We start from the raw sequence: 14083 nt of genomic DNA, 5'->3' as shown, positions 1-14083 counted from the left end.
AGCTAGAAGGGCCTTAGAAATCATGAAAGATCCTTGATTTATAGAAAAGGAACTACTTCTAGAAGGTGATCTTTTATAGCTAAATCTTTGTTATAACTACAGAGAGTGATGAGAGAGTCAGTTTGGGTTAATATGTGTAAAAATGAGATCCGAATTTGGAGGGTCCTATTTATTTTTCTAGAAATGATTTATCTTTAAAGTGAGTGGATTGAAAATCATACACATGGGCATTTTTAGGGTGTTGAGATAGGAACTCTCCATTTCTTCCTTTACTGTGTTTTGAAAACAGGTTCAGTCTTCTAAGCAGACTTCTGTGAATTCTTTTCTCCTAACTTCAGAAATGTTTTTTTTTCCCCCTGTTAAGATGAAATCTATTTCTCTGTACCTCAGAAAGATGTTTCAGAAGTTGATTTACTTAGCGTTATTCCCTGCAGGGCTGCTTGTATTTGGGGACAATAAAGATGGATCCAGAAATATTACTTTGAGGACTCGTTACATCCTGATCAAGGATGGTGGGGCGCTTCATATTGGAGCAGAAAAATGCCGCTATAAATCCAAAGTGACAATTGCCTTGTATGGCAAGTCAGATGAAGGTGAAAGTATGCCAACATTTGGCAAAAAATTTATTGGTGTGGAAGCCGGCGGGACACTGGAATTACATGGGGCGCAGAAGACATCGTGGACGTTGTTGGTGAGAACTCTGCATGCTTCAGGCTTGACCTTTGGCTCTTATGCCTTTGAAAAGGATTTTCACAGGGGCCTCAATGTGAGGGTTATTGACCAAGATACAGCCAAGATTTTGGAAATTGAGAGGTTTGATACCCATGAATATCACAATGAAAGCAGGCGACTTCAGGAATTCCTGAGAGTCCAGAGTCCAGGACGGATTGTTGCCATAGCTGTCGGAGATTCAGCAGCCAAAAGCCTCTTACAGGGAACCATACAAATGATCCAGAACCGGTTGGGAAGTAAGCTGATCCAAGGACTGGGCTACAGGTGGGCATACATATTTTTACTTTCCTTCCTGCTATGTATTAGAGTGTGTGTCTGTGTGAGAGGAGAGCCAGGGTGGGGAAGGAAACACAGCACATTACTTTCTGACTTCGGGTATCAGAATGGCCATATGGAAGTCTGGTTGCCTCTTGCTTTGAAACACGGGACTGGAGGACAGAATGCTGGTTATATAGATCTTGTCTTGACTCTTGTTTATGAAGCACTGTGTGAACCTTAGCATTAGGCTGGTGAAAAGTTAAGAACAGAAATGTGGTATTGAAAAACAGGCAGTTTAAAGAAAGCTTTTATTATCTTCTGAAGATCATATGAAACCCAGGCTACTTGTGGCACCTCATGTGTTGAAAGGTTAGGGTCCAATTCTGTGTTAAGGTATAAAAGTTGTCTTAAAAATTTGAGGTGGGGTGGAGCATGCACAATTTTCTTCTTCTTTTCTTTCTTCTTCTTCTTCTTTTTTTTTTTTTTTGCAATCCTGTGCATGCTGATTTGAATCTGCTTGTTTAATTGACACAAGCCTAGGGGGCCCTGGCACATTTGAGAAAGCACAAGTTGGCGGGCTGGGAGATTCATCCAGATAGTAGGATTCATTTCTACAATTTGTTCTTATGCTATATTCTAGTTAATTATTATTTCTCTATGCTATTCTGGGATCTAGGGAAGTAGCTTGCTCAACATTTAATTTTAAAAAAAAACAAACAAAAAACAGAAGTTTTGGAGTTCCCATTGTGGCTCAGCAGGTTAAGAAGTCTCACATAATGTCCGTGAGAATGCGGGTTCCATCCCTAACCTTGCTCAGTGGGTTAAGGAACCAGTGTTGCCGCAAGTTGCAGTGTAGGTCACAGATGTGGCTCAGATCTAGTGTTGCTGTGGCTGTGGCATAGACCTGCATGTGTAGCTCCCTAGTCTGGGAACTTACGTATGTCGCAGGTGTGGCCATAAACAAAACAAAACAGAAGTTTTAAATCTTCTTACAATTCACAGTATAGTTGAGAAATATCTGCAGTGAAAAGTGAGAACATTCCACAACTCACATGTTGAAATGATCTAGTTATTATTTTTTCCTTTGATGGTTGGTCAGTCTAGCTATTTTTTCCTTTAGTCAATGTTGGAATGGAATATTATCTATGTAAATCGTAGAGAAAGTTAAGAAGATTAAAAATAGTGAAGAAAAAGGGTCTGTAATATTTTAAAAATGCTTTTTAGGAGTTCCTGTCGTGGCTCAGCAGAAAAGAATCTTACTAGTATCTATGAGGATGCAGGTTCAATCCCTGGCCTCGCTCAGTGGGTTAAGGATCTGGCATGGCTGTGAATTGTGGTGTAGGTCACAGAAGAGGCTCATATCCTGTGTTGCTGTGGCTGTGGCTATGGCTATGGCTGGCAGCTACAGCTCCAATTAGACCCCTAGCCTGGTAACCTCCATATGCTGTGGGTGCGGCCCTAAAAAGACTTAAAAAAAAAATGCTTTTTACTCACCCAGGGAATATTTAGGAGATGCTGAGTTCTGGGTACCCATAGATGCTTAGATGAAGGAACACCATCTCAGAACCCTCATTTAATCTGATGGATAAACAGAGACCTAAATAGATGATCATGCACTGAGACTCTTGGTGCAGCTGCGGGCTGTGATAGGAGCACAAATAGAAGGAGCCCCCCAGTCAGCCTTGGGGAATCAGTGGAGCTTCCCAAAGGTGAGAGGCCCGAGGGGAGTTTGGAGTGTACTGCATAAGCCGTAGAGAAGGAGGGCTTTCCAGACAGAGGAAATAGCATGTGCAAACCTCAGAGGTATTGGGGGTTTTTTAAAAATTAAATATACATGTATAGAAAAGGGCTAAAAACAAGAATGTAGAGTTTAATGACTTATCACCATGTGATACCAGGGTAGCTACCACCCAGTTCGAGAAAGAGAATGCTGCCAGTGGCCTGGAAGCTCCTACCTGTCCTGTCCCCTCCTGTTCACTGGCCACTCCCTCTGCTCACCAAAGATAACCACTCCCCTGGATTGGTGGAGAACACTGAAGTTCAGGTTTGCTTGTCTTTGAACTTCATATACAAAGGAGCAGACAGTATGTCATATGTTGTGTCTGGCTTCTTTGCTCATGCTTGTAATCAAGTATCACTTATGCTGGTGCATGCAAGGTGGCTCATTTTCATCACTGGTTATTTTCTATTATATGACTATAGGACAGGGTATTTACTGCTGGATATCTGGGTGGTTGTCCAGTTCAGACCTCTCTTATAAAAAGTGCTTCTCTCAGTATTCTTTTATCCATCACTTCATGCTCACGTGCACATATTTCTGTAATCTATAGACTTAGTTGTTTCTTTCTGTCATTATTGTTCTAGATTTGTGCAGTCATTAGGTAGGAATATTTTGTTTGACATTTTCGGGTTCCTCTCTCTACTGTTTCTAAATTCCCTTTAAAATATTGCTGCTGATTTGATGGAAGAATTAGAGTTGTGATCTTTTGCCAGTGTTCCGTTGCATCGACATTATCTCCAGTGTACATAAATATGCCCCTTTGAAGATAATGTTCTGGCGCATTGAAATTTTCCTCAAGTGGAGGAGGGAAGTAGGAGTGTTTTGGAGATAATGTCAATAGAATAGAACATTGTTTTATAGTTGCTGAGGCAGTTCTGGTAAATAAAGGAAGCCTCTGATATTCCTCCCCACTTTCTTCTCACATAGGAGATAATAAATTGAGACATTCTTCATTTGATTCTTTGTCCTGTGTCATGGAATATAAATAGAGCTGTAAAGCATAGTCAGCCAAAGAGTAGCTAATCCATGCAGGGGCGGGTGTGGAATTTGTAAGGATTGTAGGCATGCGTTGGTTAACTTTGATCCGTCAACATCCAGCCATCTGTCTAGCATAGATTACTTTTAGCATTTTCTTTTCCTATAGTAGGAAGTTGACATTTTTCTTTTCATGTTTTAAATCAGGCAAATTTTCTGACTTTTGTCTTTGTTTTTTTTTTTTTTTTTTTTTTTTTTTTGGAGGTGGGGGCACAATTTTGAGCAAAATCCCTGGGATGTTTATCACAGAAATAAAATGGCATTTCTCAAACGTACTGCGTTCAACAAAAAGATATAAAGCATAAAAAATTTAAGGTCTGTTGGATAGTGCTTCTTTAGCTTTAATTTAAGAATATTAAGAAACCAATAACCCAGTCATTTGCAGCCTGGCTTGCACACCTGAGATCTTAAAAAAACCCATGTCCAGAGTCCACCCTAGATCATTTACATCAGGATCTCTGACGGGTAGGACCCCACCCAGGCAATACGTGCAGTCAAGGTTGATGCCTACTGCTCTAACCTCTGACCTCTAACTCAGCAGTTCTCAGTGTGGCTCCCAGACCAGCAGCATCAGCATTACCTGGGAACTTGTCAGAAATGCAAATTCTATGGCCCTAACACAAATGAGGCTTTACTAGAACTGCCTCAGCAACTAAAAAACAATGTTGTATCTGATCCCTACAAATGAGAGTGGGGCCCAGCAATCTCACTTAAACCCTCCAGGTGATTCTGATGCCTACAAAGTTTAAGAATCACTGCTCGGAGTTCCCATTGTGGCGCAGTGGAAACGAATCTGATTAGGAACCATGAGGTTGTGGGCTTGATCCCTGGCCTCACTCAGTGGGTTGAGGATCCAGCATTGCCATGAGCTGTGGTGTAGGTCACAGATGCGACTCAGACCCTGCATTGTTGTGGATGTGGCGTAGGCTGGCAGCTGTAACTCTGATTAGACCCCAGCCTGGGAACCTCCATATGCCGTGAGCGTGCCCTAAAACGACAAAAAAAAAAAAAAAAGGAAAGAAAGAATCACTGCTCTAACTCAGTGGTTCTCCAGTGTGGCTGCACATGCATATCATCCCAGGACCTTTAAAAACATACTAATGCCAGGCCCCACCTGTAAAGACAATGGTTGCATCGATCTGGGCTGGGTCTAAGCATGGATATATTCCTAAAGCTTCCATCAAGCTAGATTTGAGAACATTGCAGAGATGAGAGTGGAAAAGAGAGTGGGTAATAATCATTTAAAATAATTATTAAAATAAATAAATAAATAACCCCCCCCCAAAAAAAACCCAAAAGAAATGGGCTTATGCCTAGAATGATAATGTGAATGACATGGGTGTATATTGAGGAAGGAAGTTAATGATTCATTGAAGTCATAGTCATTGGTGTTTCACCTGTTACAGAGCTAGACAAACAAGAATGAAAATCCAGGTGCATTTCCTTCTATGATGTCACTTATTTCAGTTAAGTTTGGACTTGCAACCTCAAGGAAAAAAAGAGGAGAAATTGGCAAAGAGGAAATAAAATTATCAGCACTTGTCATAACATCTGTGTTAGGGATTTGGGGTCAGTACTACGACAAATAATCAAATGCACCTGCTCTTTTTCCTTCCAGGCAAGCATGGGCTTTGGTTGGTGTCATTGATGGTGGAAGTATTTCTTGCAATGAATCTGTGAGAAACTATGAAAATCACAGTAGTGGAGGGAAGGCTCTTGCCCAAAGAGAATTTTATACTGTGGATGGTCAGAAGTTCTCTGTGACAGCTTATAGCGAGTGGATTGAAGGTAGGCAAGTATAGTTTATACTTTTGTAAGATATGGGTAAGTATTTTGACTTTTTTGTTTTTAAGTGGTATTGTATTCAAATGACAGTCTGGTTAGATTTTTTTTTTTTTAACTGGTAGAAGATAAACCTATATTTTCCCTATTGTACTTAACCTTTTAGACTGAAGAATTCTTTCTGGACTAGAAAACAATCTGCTTTGGGCATTCCAAGTTGAACTTTATTCTTCATTCTTGAGTCATACAGTATGTTTAATGGATTTGGTACCAGCTGAACCAATTTGGGTGTGGTAGGGTGTGCTGTCTGGTTATGTTCTGTGACAGGGAAATAATCTTGTGCTTTGGATTTTGTCTTTATGTAGACGTGTCAGCAAATGTTACCTTTGAACAATGCCATATAAACAAACTACTCATTTTCTTTATTTTATTTTTTGTCTTTCTCTTTTCTAGGGCCACACCCATGGCATGTGGAGGTTACCAGGCTAGGGGTCTAATCAGATCTGTAGCCACCACCGTACACCAGAGCCACAGCAACACCAGATCCGAGCAGCGTCTGCCTCCTACACCACAGCTCACGGCAGCGCCAGATCGTTAACCCACTGATCGAGGCCAGGGATCAAACCCGAAATCTCATGGTTCCTAGTTGGATTCATTAACCATTGAGCCATTTCAGGAACTCCTGCTCATTTTCATAGCAATTTTTCCTAGATAATTCAGCTATTACATTTACCTTATGGACAAATTGGAAAACATAGAAGAGTATAAAGTTTAAATTAATCTTTATCATTCAGAGGTAATTAGTATTTTTAATCTTCTGTATGTTCCCTCCTCTACTATTCATTTCAACCTGCTTTTCTCCCCTTAAACAGCATAATGTAAAGTTATTTTAGGTCTTTGTATTTTCTTCAACATGTATTTTTTTTTTTTATTATAACCCACCTTTCAGGAGTTCCCATTTTGGCACAGTGGAAACGAACCCAACTAGTATCCATGAGGAGGTGGGTTCAATCCCTGACCTTGCTCAGAGGGTTAAGGATCTGGTCTTGCTGTGAGCTGTGGTGTAGGTCACAGAAGTGGTTCAGATCCCTCGTTGCTATGGCTGTGGTGTAGGCCAACAGTTGTAGCTGCGATTCGACCCTTAGCCGTGGGGACTTCCACATGCCTGGAGTGTGGACCTAAAAAGCAAAAAAAAAAAAATCCGTCTTTCATAAGAACTACTATGTCTAACACTGATGTTCAGACTTTTTTCTTTTAAGGGTGTTCACTGCAGAATTTCTGTGCTTACCAACTTTGCTGGTAGATTTTTTTGGCTCTAAGTGGATTGGCAGCCTCCTGTCTGTGCTCGCTCACCACCTTTCTTTCCCAATTCAGTAATGTACCACAATTAATATGAAATGAGTAATTAAGAGATGCTCTATTAATGTGTGATTACCTAGAAAGATTTATTTTAGGCTGGGCGCATACCTCTGTTTTGAGCAGCATTATAGCAAATGTTTGCTAAAACAGATTTCTGGAGATAGGATGCCTGGGTTCATATCCCAGCTCTTTTACGTACTATATGAAGATGGGCATGTGACTAACTTCCTAACCCTCAGTTTCCTCATCTGAAAAATGGGGGTAATAATGGAAACTACCACATGGGGCTACTATGAGTATCAAGTGTGAAGAATATGAAGGTTTTACAGCACAGTGCATGTAGTAAGCACTCAGTAAAGGTTAGCTATTTTCACGATAATGCTAACATGACTTGGTTATAACAGTGTATTTTGTAACCACATAATTAAAGACAGAAAGTCTTTTGCTTTAAAACAAGCAAATGAGGAGTTCCTGTCGTGGCTCAGTGGTTAACGAATCTGACTAGGAACCATGAGGTTGCGGGTTCGATCCCTGGCCTTGCTCAGTGGGTTAAGGATCCGGCATTGTCATGAGCCATGGTGTAGGTCGCACACTCAGCTCAGATCTGGTGTTGCTGTGGCTCTGGCGTGGGCTGGTGGCTACAGCTCCAATTAGACCCCTAGCCTGGGAACCTCCATATGCCACGGGAGTGGCCCTCAAAAGGCAAAAAGACAAAAAAACCCCCAAAAAACAAAAAACCAACAAAACAGACGAATAGAGTTCCTGGTATGTAGCAGGGACTTTCACATGTTCCGTCTAAGCAGCCTTCTGAGTTTGAGGTGAGGAAATGCTATCTACTATGGATGAGGAAGCTGGATTGAAGTTTCAGCTTTCTGCTTCTGAGATTACTGCTCTTTCAACCATATCATGGTTGCCTCTGGTAGATGAAACCATAGGTAGATGAAAGCATTTCTGAACGAGAATTTGGATCTGAATGAAGAGTTTAGTGAAACTGCTTCCAATAAAACTCCAGGCAGAGGATAATTACTGACAAACTTTGAGTCAACATTTCCTTTGTGGGAAATTTTGTTTTCATTTCCACATTAGCAATGACTACTCTTTTCTGGAAGAGGGTGCATTCTAGCTATCTATCTTAGGATATTGTTTGTGTCTCTTGTTCTCAGTGGCTCTTATTTTTTGGAAGTGATGGAAATTCTCTCCAGGAAGCAAGGAGGATGATCTTATTGCCTTTCATACTTTCAATTTAATAGTGCTAATAGGAGATAGCTCAGGCAGGATTTTCTTCTAACGTCAGAAAAAGAGTGAGGAATTATTGAATAACACATATTTTCTCCATGTAATTTAGCTTTTTTCAAAAAGCAGAAACAAATTCTAATGATCCTTTAGATCAAAACTTATCTGGTATTCTTTTTAAAAAACATTATTGAAGTTTTATATGAAAAAATTAATGTTTCTTGGTGGCCCTTTTTTAGATGATTCTTTTTCATAGAATCTGAAATTTTGGCTAGTGATTATCATTGCTACCATGAGTTTTTTGCTTATTTTTGCTCTTAATCTGCCTGCTTTGATTCTTGAGAAGGCAGAATAATATGGATATTAGGAAACTGAACTCTGGAATCGAATTAGAATTCATTTGTGGGCTCTGTGATTTTTCAGCTGTTATTCAAACTCCCTGACCTTTGCTTTCTTTAACTCTAATGCGCATAATACTTCCTATCTCTCAGAACTGTTTTGATGAAAGTTTATTTTGGACGTGAAAGCCCAACAACTGTTAGCTATCATTATTTAGACAAAATTCCATTATAGATTTTAGTATCTGGATGCAGATACTATAAAAAAGAAAACACTTTACATATATTAGATTTCTTTTTTCTTTTTCTTTTCTTCTTTGCTGTTTTGTAGAACCAAGAAAGCATGATAGATTAGAGTCTAAAGAAGCAGAACCCCTTGGAGTTCCTGTTGTGGCACAGTGGAAACAAATCTGACTGGGAACTATGAGGTTGTGGGTTCGATTCCTGGCCTCTCTCGGTGGGTTAAGGATCTGGCATTGCTGTGGCTGTGGTGTAGGCCAGTGGCTACAGCTCAGATTTGACCGCTAGCCTGGAAACCTCCATATGCTGTGGGTACGGCCCTAAAAAGACAAAAATAAATTAATTAATTAATTAAGCAGAACTCCAGACTTGCTCAGGTTATGTTTTACATCAGGATAGTTTGCTCAAGACTGTAAAGATATTTGTATTATTCTTGTGCCTTGTTTGAATTTCCTTCTTTTCGATTCCCCTAACTTAAGTAAATGTGTTTTTTAACCCCTAACATCTACTTTCAGAGGCATTATCTCAAAGAAGCCCCTGTGTAGTTGGCCAGTTAATTAGAAGGATGATAGTGAAATAGGTGGTAAACGTATCTTTGAAACATGTTTTTCCAGGTTTCCCTATTTTTTGTAGCTTCTGTCTATTCCACGTTAATTTACACTACATCAGCTTTTAGATTATGACAGGTTATATCACAGACATTTTTAAAACAAGAAATGCTTCTATACTTGTTTGCATGTTAAAGGGTATAAGTTATGGAGATGTTGGACCAACTTTTTGGTTTTTATCTGCCTAATTGGGAACAAACTCTAATTTCAAAAGAAGGTATGAGGAAAGATCAATAACTAGTAGTCCCTGAATTGCAAAACTCAGCTTATCCCAGGAAGGAGCTACGGTGGACTGGGGCACTGTCATGTGTCTTTCAGGTCACATTACAGGTAATAGTAGGAACACTCATCCCTTAGAAGATATCTGTGAGTCTGCACTATGAAACAGAGCAGTGAATGTGCAGGTGGATGGATTTTGCTACCTTCACTGGTATAGCGTCCAAGGATGTGAGCTTGGAATGATATGAATCATACAGAGAGTAAAAATACTGCAGAGAGAGGTTACTTCCAGCAGGGATATTGGGAAGTCCCTAAAGCTTTGCCTGAACTTTTTAAGGTGAATAGTATCTTGGTAAGTGTTTTAAGATGGAAGGACACTGTAGATAAAGACTAAAGGATGAACAAAAGCATAGAAATGAGAGATTGCCTAATGCAAGCTTTTATCCTTAATATTAAGATTATATATGTGCTGGAGTTCCCATTGTGGCACAGCGTAAACGGATCTGACTAGGAACCATGAGGTTGCAGGTTCAATCCCTGGCCTTGTTCAGTGGGTTAAAGGATCTGGCATTGCCATGAGTTGTGGTGAAGGTCACAGACGTGGCTTGGATCTGGCGTTGCTGTGGCTGGAGCAGCTATAGCCCCGATTAGACCCCTAGCCTGGGAACCTCCATATGCCCTGGGCCCTCCCCAAAACAAAAGGATTACATATGTGCTAATGTCTTGTCTCTAGTCCCATGCATGGGTTAAATTGAAGTACTGGGTCTTCATTACAGACCTGTGCTGTGTTTGGCAGCTTCTACCTGAGTGTGACATATTCTTGTTACATTTTAGGATAGTGTGAAAGCAGTATTATGGTTTTAGCCCTGACACAAGAGATTTGGAGATGAAGAGCCTTCTTCAAAATTTTAAAGTAATTAGTCTTATTGAAGTGACCTCTTATGTTCTATCACTGTTAGAGATATATGGGGCTCTCTTCCCTGGAGGGATCTATATTTTCTTTTTTTTTTTTTTTTTTTGGTCTTTTTGCCTTTTCTAGGGCCACTCCCGCGGCATATGGAGGTTCCCAGGCTAGGGGTCTAATCGGGGCTATAGCTGCTGGCCCACGCCAGAACCATAGCAACACCAGTTCTGAGCCGTGTCTGCAACCTGTACCACAGCTCACAGCAACACTGGATCCTTAACCCAATGAGCAAGGCCACAGATCGAACCTGAAACCTCATGGTTCCTAGTCGGATTCATTAACCACTGAGCCACAATGGAAACTCCTCTCATCTTTTTATTGGCGTATCTGCAGAATGATTGACATGTGGTTCACATTAGTAAACATTTGCCGATTCGTGCTTATCTTAACTTGTTGATTTTAGAAAAAAAAAAAAAATCATCCTTTCTTGCTTTTTTGGTTTAGGTGTTTCTCTTTCAGGTTTCCGAGTAGAGGTTGTGGATGGAGTGAAGCTTCATCTGCTGGATGATGTTAGTAGCTGGAAACCCGGAGACCAGATTGTGGTCGCAAGCACAGACTATTCCATGTACCAAGCAGAGGAGTTCACCCTTCTCCCCTGTCCTGAGTGCAGCCGCTTCCAAGTCAAAGTCAAAGGTATCAGACTGCTCAGGATGCTTTGTGGGAACACTCTTCTTGAAATTTGATTCCTAGAATTCTTTTTCCCCCAGTTAAGTCATCATTATCAATATTGAAGGTCTTAGCAGTGGGGTGCTTTGAACACTAGAATCCCAGAGGATATTAGATAAAAGTAGTAACTCAGCAATAATGTTGCTGTTAATGATACGTAGCAGGCAAATCAGTGTTTTTTGCCTGTTTGTATGTTAAAGAAAAAAGTATGCACACTAGATAGATTGATTTTTTTCCAAAATCCTTTCCAACTTCTTTCCTATTAATTTCCCACTATTAAATAGTAGTAAACTAGATTCATTTTAAGAGAAAGTGTTTCTTTTATTTAATTAAAAGAATGAAACTCATGGTTTTTGAGTGTCTACTTTCTTGGCAAAATATAGATCTCACTAATATTTAAAATGAAACTAAAAAGGTATTTTTATAAAACTACACCTATCAATCATAATCTTGAATAATGTATATTTTGTTTGTTTTGTCTTTTTAGGGCCCTACTTGCAGCATATGGAGGTTCCCAGGCTAGGGGTTGAATCGGAGCTGTAGCCACCATCCTACGCCAGAGCCACAGCAACACCAGATCCTCACCACATCTGCAACTTACACCACAGCTCATGGCAACGCCGGATCCTTAACCCACTGAGCGAGGCCAGGGATTGAACTCGTTTCCTCATGGATGCTAGTCGTGTTTGCTAACTGCTGAGCCACAATGGGAACTCCTTGAATAATGTATTTTTTGAGAGAAACCAGTGTACAATGAGATTCTTACTATAAGCTGGATGAATGAATGAATTTAGAAAGAATGACTGACATTTACCAGATACTATTTTGAACCTGTTAATAGGCAAAGCTTGTTCCGTCATTGCTTCCATTATGGGATTCATTGTGCATTTCACTCATTATATTGCTTTCCTTGCTTCTGCAATAAAGATTATATGTTTATGATACAAAACAAAAGAATTTACAGTAATCTATTTAATAAGTACTCACTCAATGAATAATTTAGAGCTTTGAAGTTTAAAGGAAAACTTTTTGCTTAAAAAAATGGGATTGGCTCACTTGGCCTTTTTTATCTGCTTCATTCATTGTTGTAGTTTTCCTTCTTGACAACACAGGGTATAAACAAAAAACCAAAAACTAAAAAAACCCCATGATATTATCTGGCATTAATTTTTTTTGGAAATTCCCACTCTTGTTAACAAATCTACATGGTAATAAATCTTCATGATTTCAACTCCTTGATTTAATTTGTATTTTTCCTTCCTGAGTTTATATAATAAGAACATCAGATAAAAGCTTATTATTAAAGTGTTTCTAAGCTTCCAATAAAGGTGGGAACTTAGAAGTGCATAATATAATATTAAGAAGTAGGAAGGAAAAGATAGTAATTTCTGTACTGTTAATGTTAAAATGCAGGTTACTTTAGCTTTGAAGTAGAAGCAAAAACAACTTGACACTCTGTTATCAACATCTACAAAACCATTAGTTTTTTTAAATTCCATGCGTCGTCAAGGAAGTAGAACAAGAGGATATGGACAGGAGAGAGAGAGAGAATGGATCTTTCATTAGACTCCAGATTATTGGTGCTATTCAGGAGAGGACTGAGCAGTTCCCGCTGTGGTCCAGTAGGCTAAGAATCCGACTGCAGTGGCTCAGGTAGCTGTGGTGTTGCAGATGGATCCTCAGCCCCAGCATAGTCAGAATTGCCATAGCTGTAGCTTGGATTCAGTCCCTGGCCTGAAAACTTCCATGTGCGGCTCCTTCAGGGAAGTGCAAGCTCTCTGTGTATGGGTTTGATAGTTGGTAGTGAACATTAAGGTATTTAATGGTTGTTTTAGACTAGATAATCCTTAACATCTTTGCTTCCTGGGATTCTTTGGTTGTGAGGTATTGAAGAACTGAACCAAACAATAAATTTGATAATGTCTTGGAGTTACAGGATAAAGAAGACTGTCTTTTTGACAAAAGTTTTATGTTTTCTTTCTTTTAATGTGTTTCTTCCCTTGCCCTCATTGATCAGAAACTCCTCAGTTCCTGCACATGGGTGAAATTGTAGATGGTGTAGACATGAGAGCTGAAGTTGGAATTCTCACCCGGAATGTTGTAATTCGAGGAGAAATGGAAGAGGCATGCTATGCTGAGAACCAGTGCCAGTTCTTTGATTATGATACCTTTGGGGGACATGTCATGGTAGGCAAAAGGATTTAATGAACTCTTTGAAACCCTGGTTGCTAAATACCTGTTTGGAAAAACTTTCAAGTTTTGGAATGAGATATGTTTGGCTATTCAAATCATATTTTATTAATCTATGCAGTGGCGATGAGATTTTATTTTTTTTTTAATTTATTATTTTGTTTTTGTCTTTTTAGGGCTGCACCTGCGGCATATGGAGGTTCCCAGGCTAGGGTCGGAGCTATAGCTGCCGGCCTACGCCAGAGCCACAGCAACACGGGATCTGAGTCACGTCTGTGACCTACACCACAGCTCACAGCAACTCCAGATCCTTAACCCACTGAATGAGGCCAGGGATCAAACCCACAACCTCATGATTCCTAGTTGGATTCATCAACCACTGAGCCACGATGGGAACTGCCACAATGATTAAAGATAAAGTTACGTTTTCATTTAGTTGATCTTGACCCATAGGTAAACCTTTTAAGAATTACCTTATGAAAAATTCAATCGGGAGTTCCCGTTGTGGCACAGTGAAAATGAATCCGACTAGGAACCATGAGGTTGTGGGTTTGATCCCTGGCCTCGCTCAGTGGGTTAAGGATCCGGCGATGCTGTGAGCTGTGGTGTAGGTCGCAGATACCACTCGGATCTGGTGTTGCTGTGGTGTATGCTGGCAGCTGTAGCTCTGATTCAACAC

At 40.0% G+C, this 14083-nt stretch overlaps 1 protein-coding gene across 4 annotated transcripts in view; it reads left to right on the top strand.

The window, feature by feature from the left end:
* Window positions 1–14083, top strand: part of TMEM2 (transmembrane protein 2) — an 81504-nt gene that overhangs the window by 22862 nt on the left and 44559 nt on the right. For all 4 annotated transcript variants that reach the window (XM_021064792.1, XM_021064787.1, XM_021064799.1 and 1 more), the window contains exons 4-7: window positions 435–996; window positions 5424–5593; window positions 10993–11181; window positions 13232–13401. In XM_021064792.1, the coding sequence (XP_020920451.1) occupies window positions 435–996; window positions 5424–5593; window positions 10993–11181; window positions 13232–13401 (1091 nt within the window). The remainder of the gene's footprint in view (window positions 1–434; window positions 997–5423; window positions 5594–10992; window positions 11182–13231; window positions 13402–14083) is intronic.

Source organism: Sus scrofa, chromosome 1 (assembly GCF_000003025.6).
Source record: "Sus scrofa isolate TJ Tabasco breed Duroc chromosome 1, Sscrofa11.1, whole genome shotgun sequence".
Classification (NCBI taxonomy): Eukaryota; Metazoa; Chordata; class Mammalia; order Artiodactyla; family Suidae; genus Sus; species Sus scrofa.
This window is presented reverse-complemented; position numbering and strand designations above follow the sequence as displayed.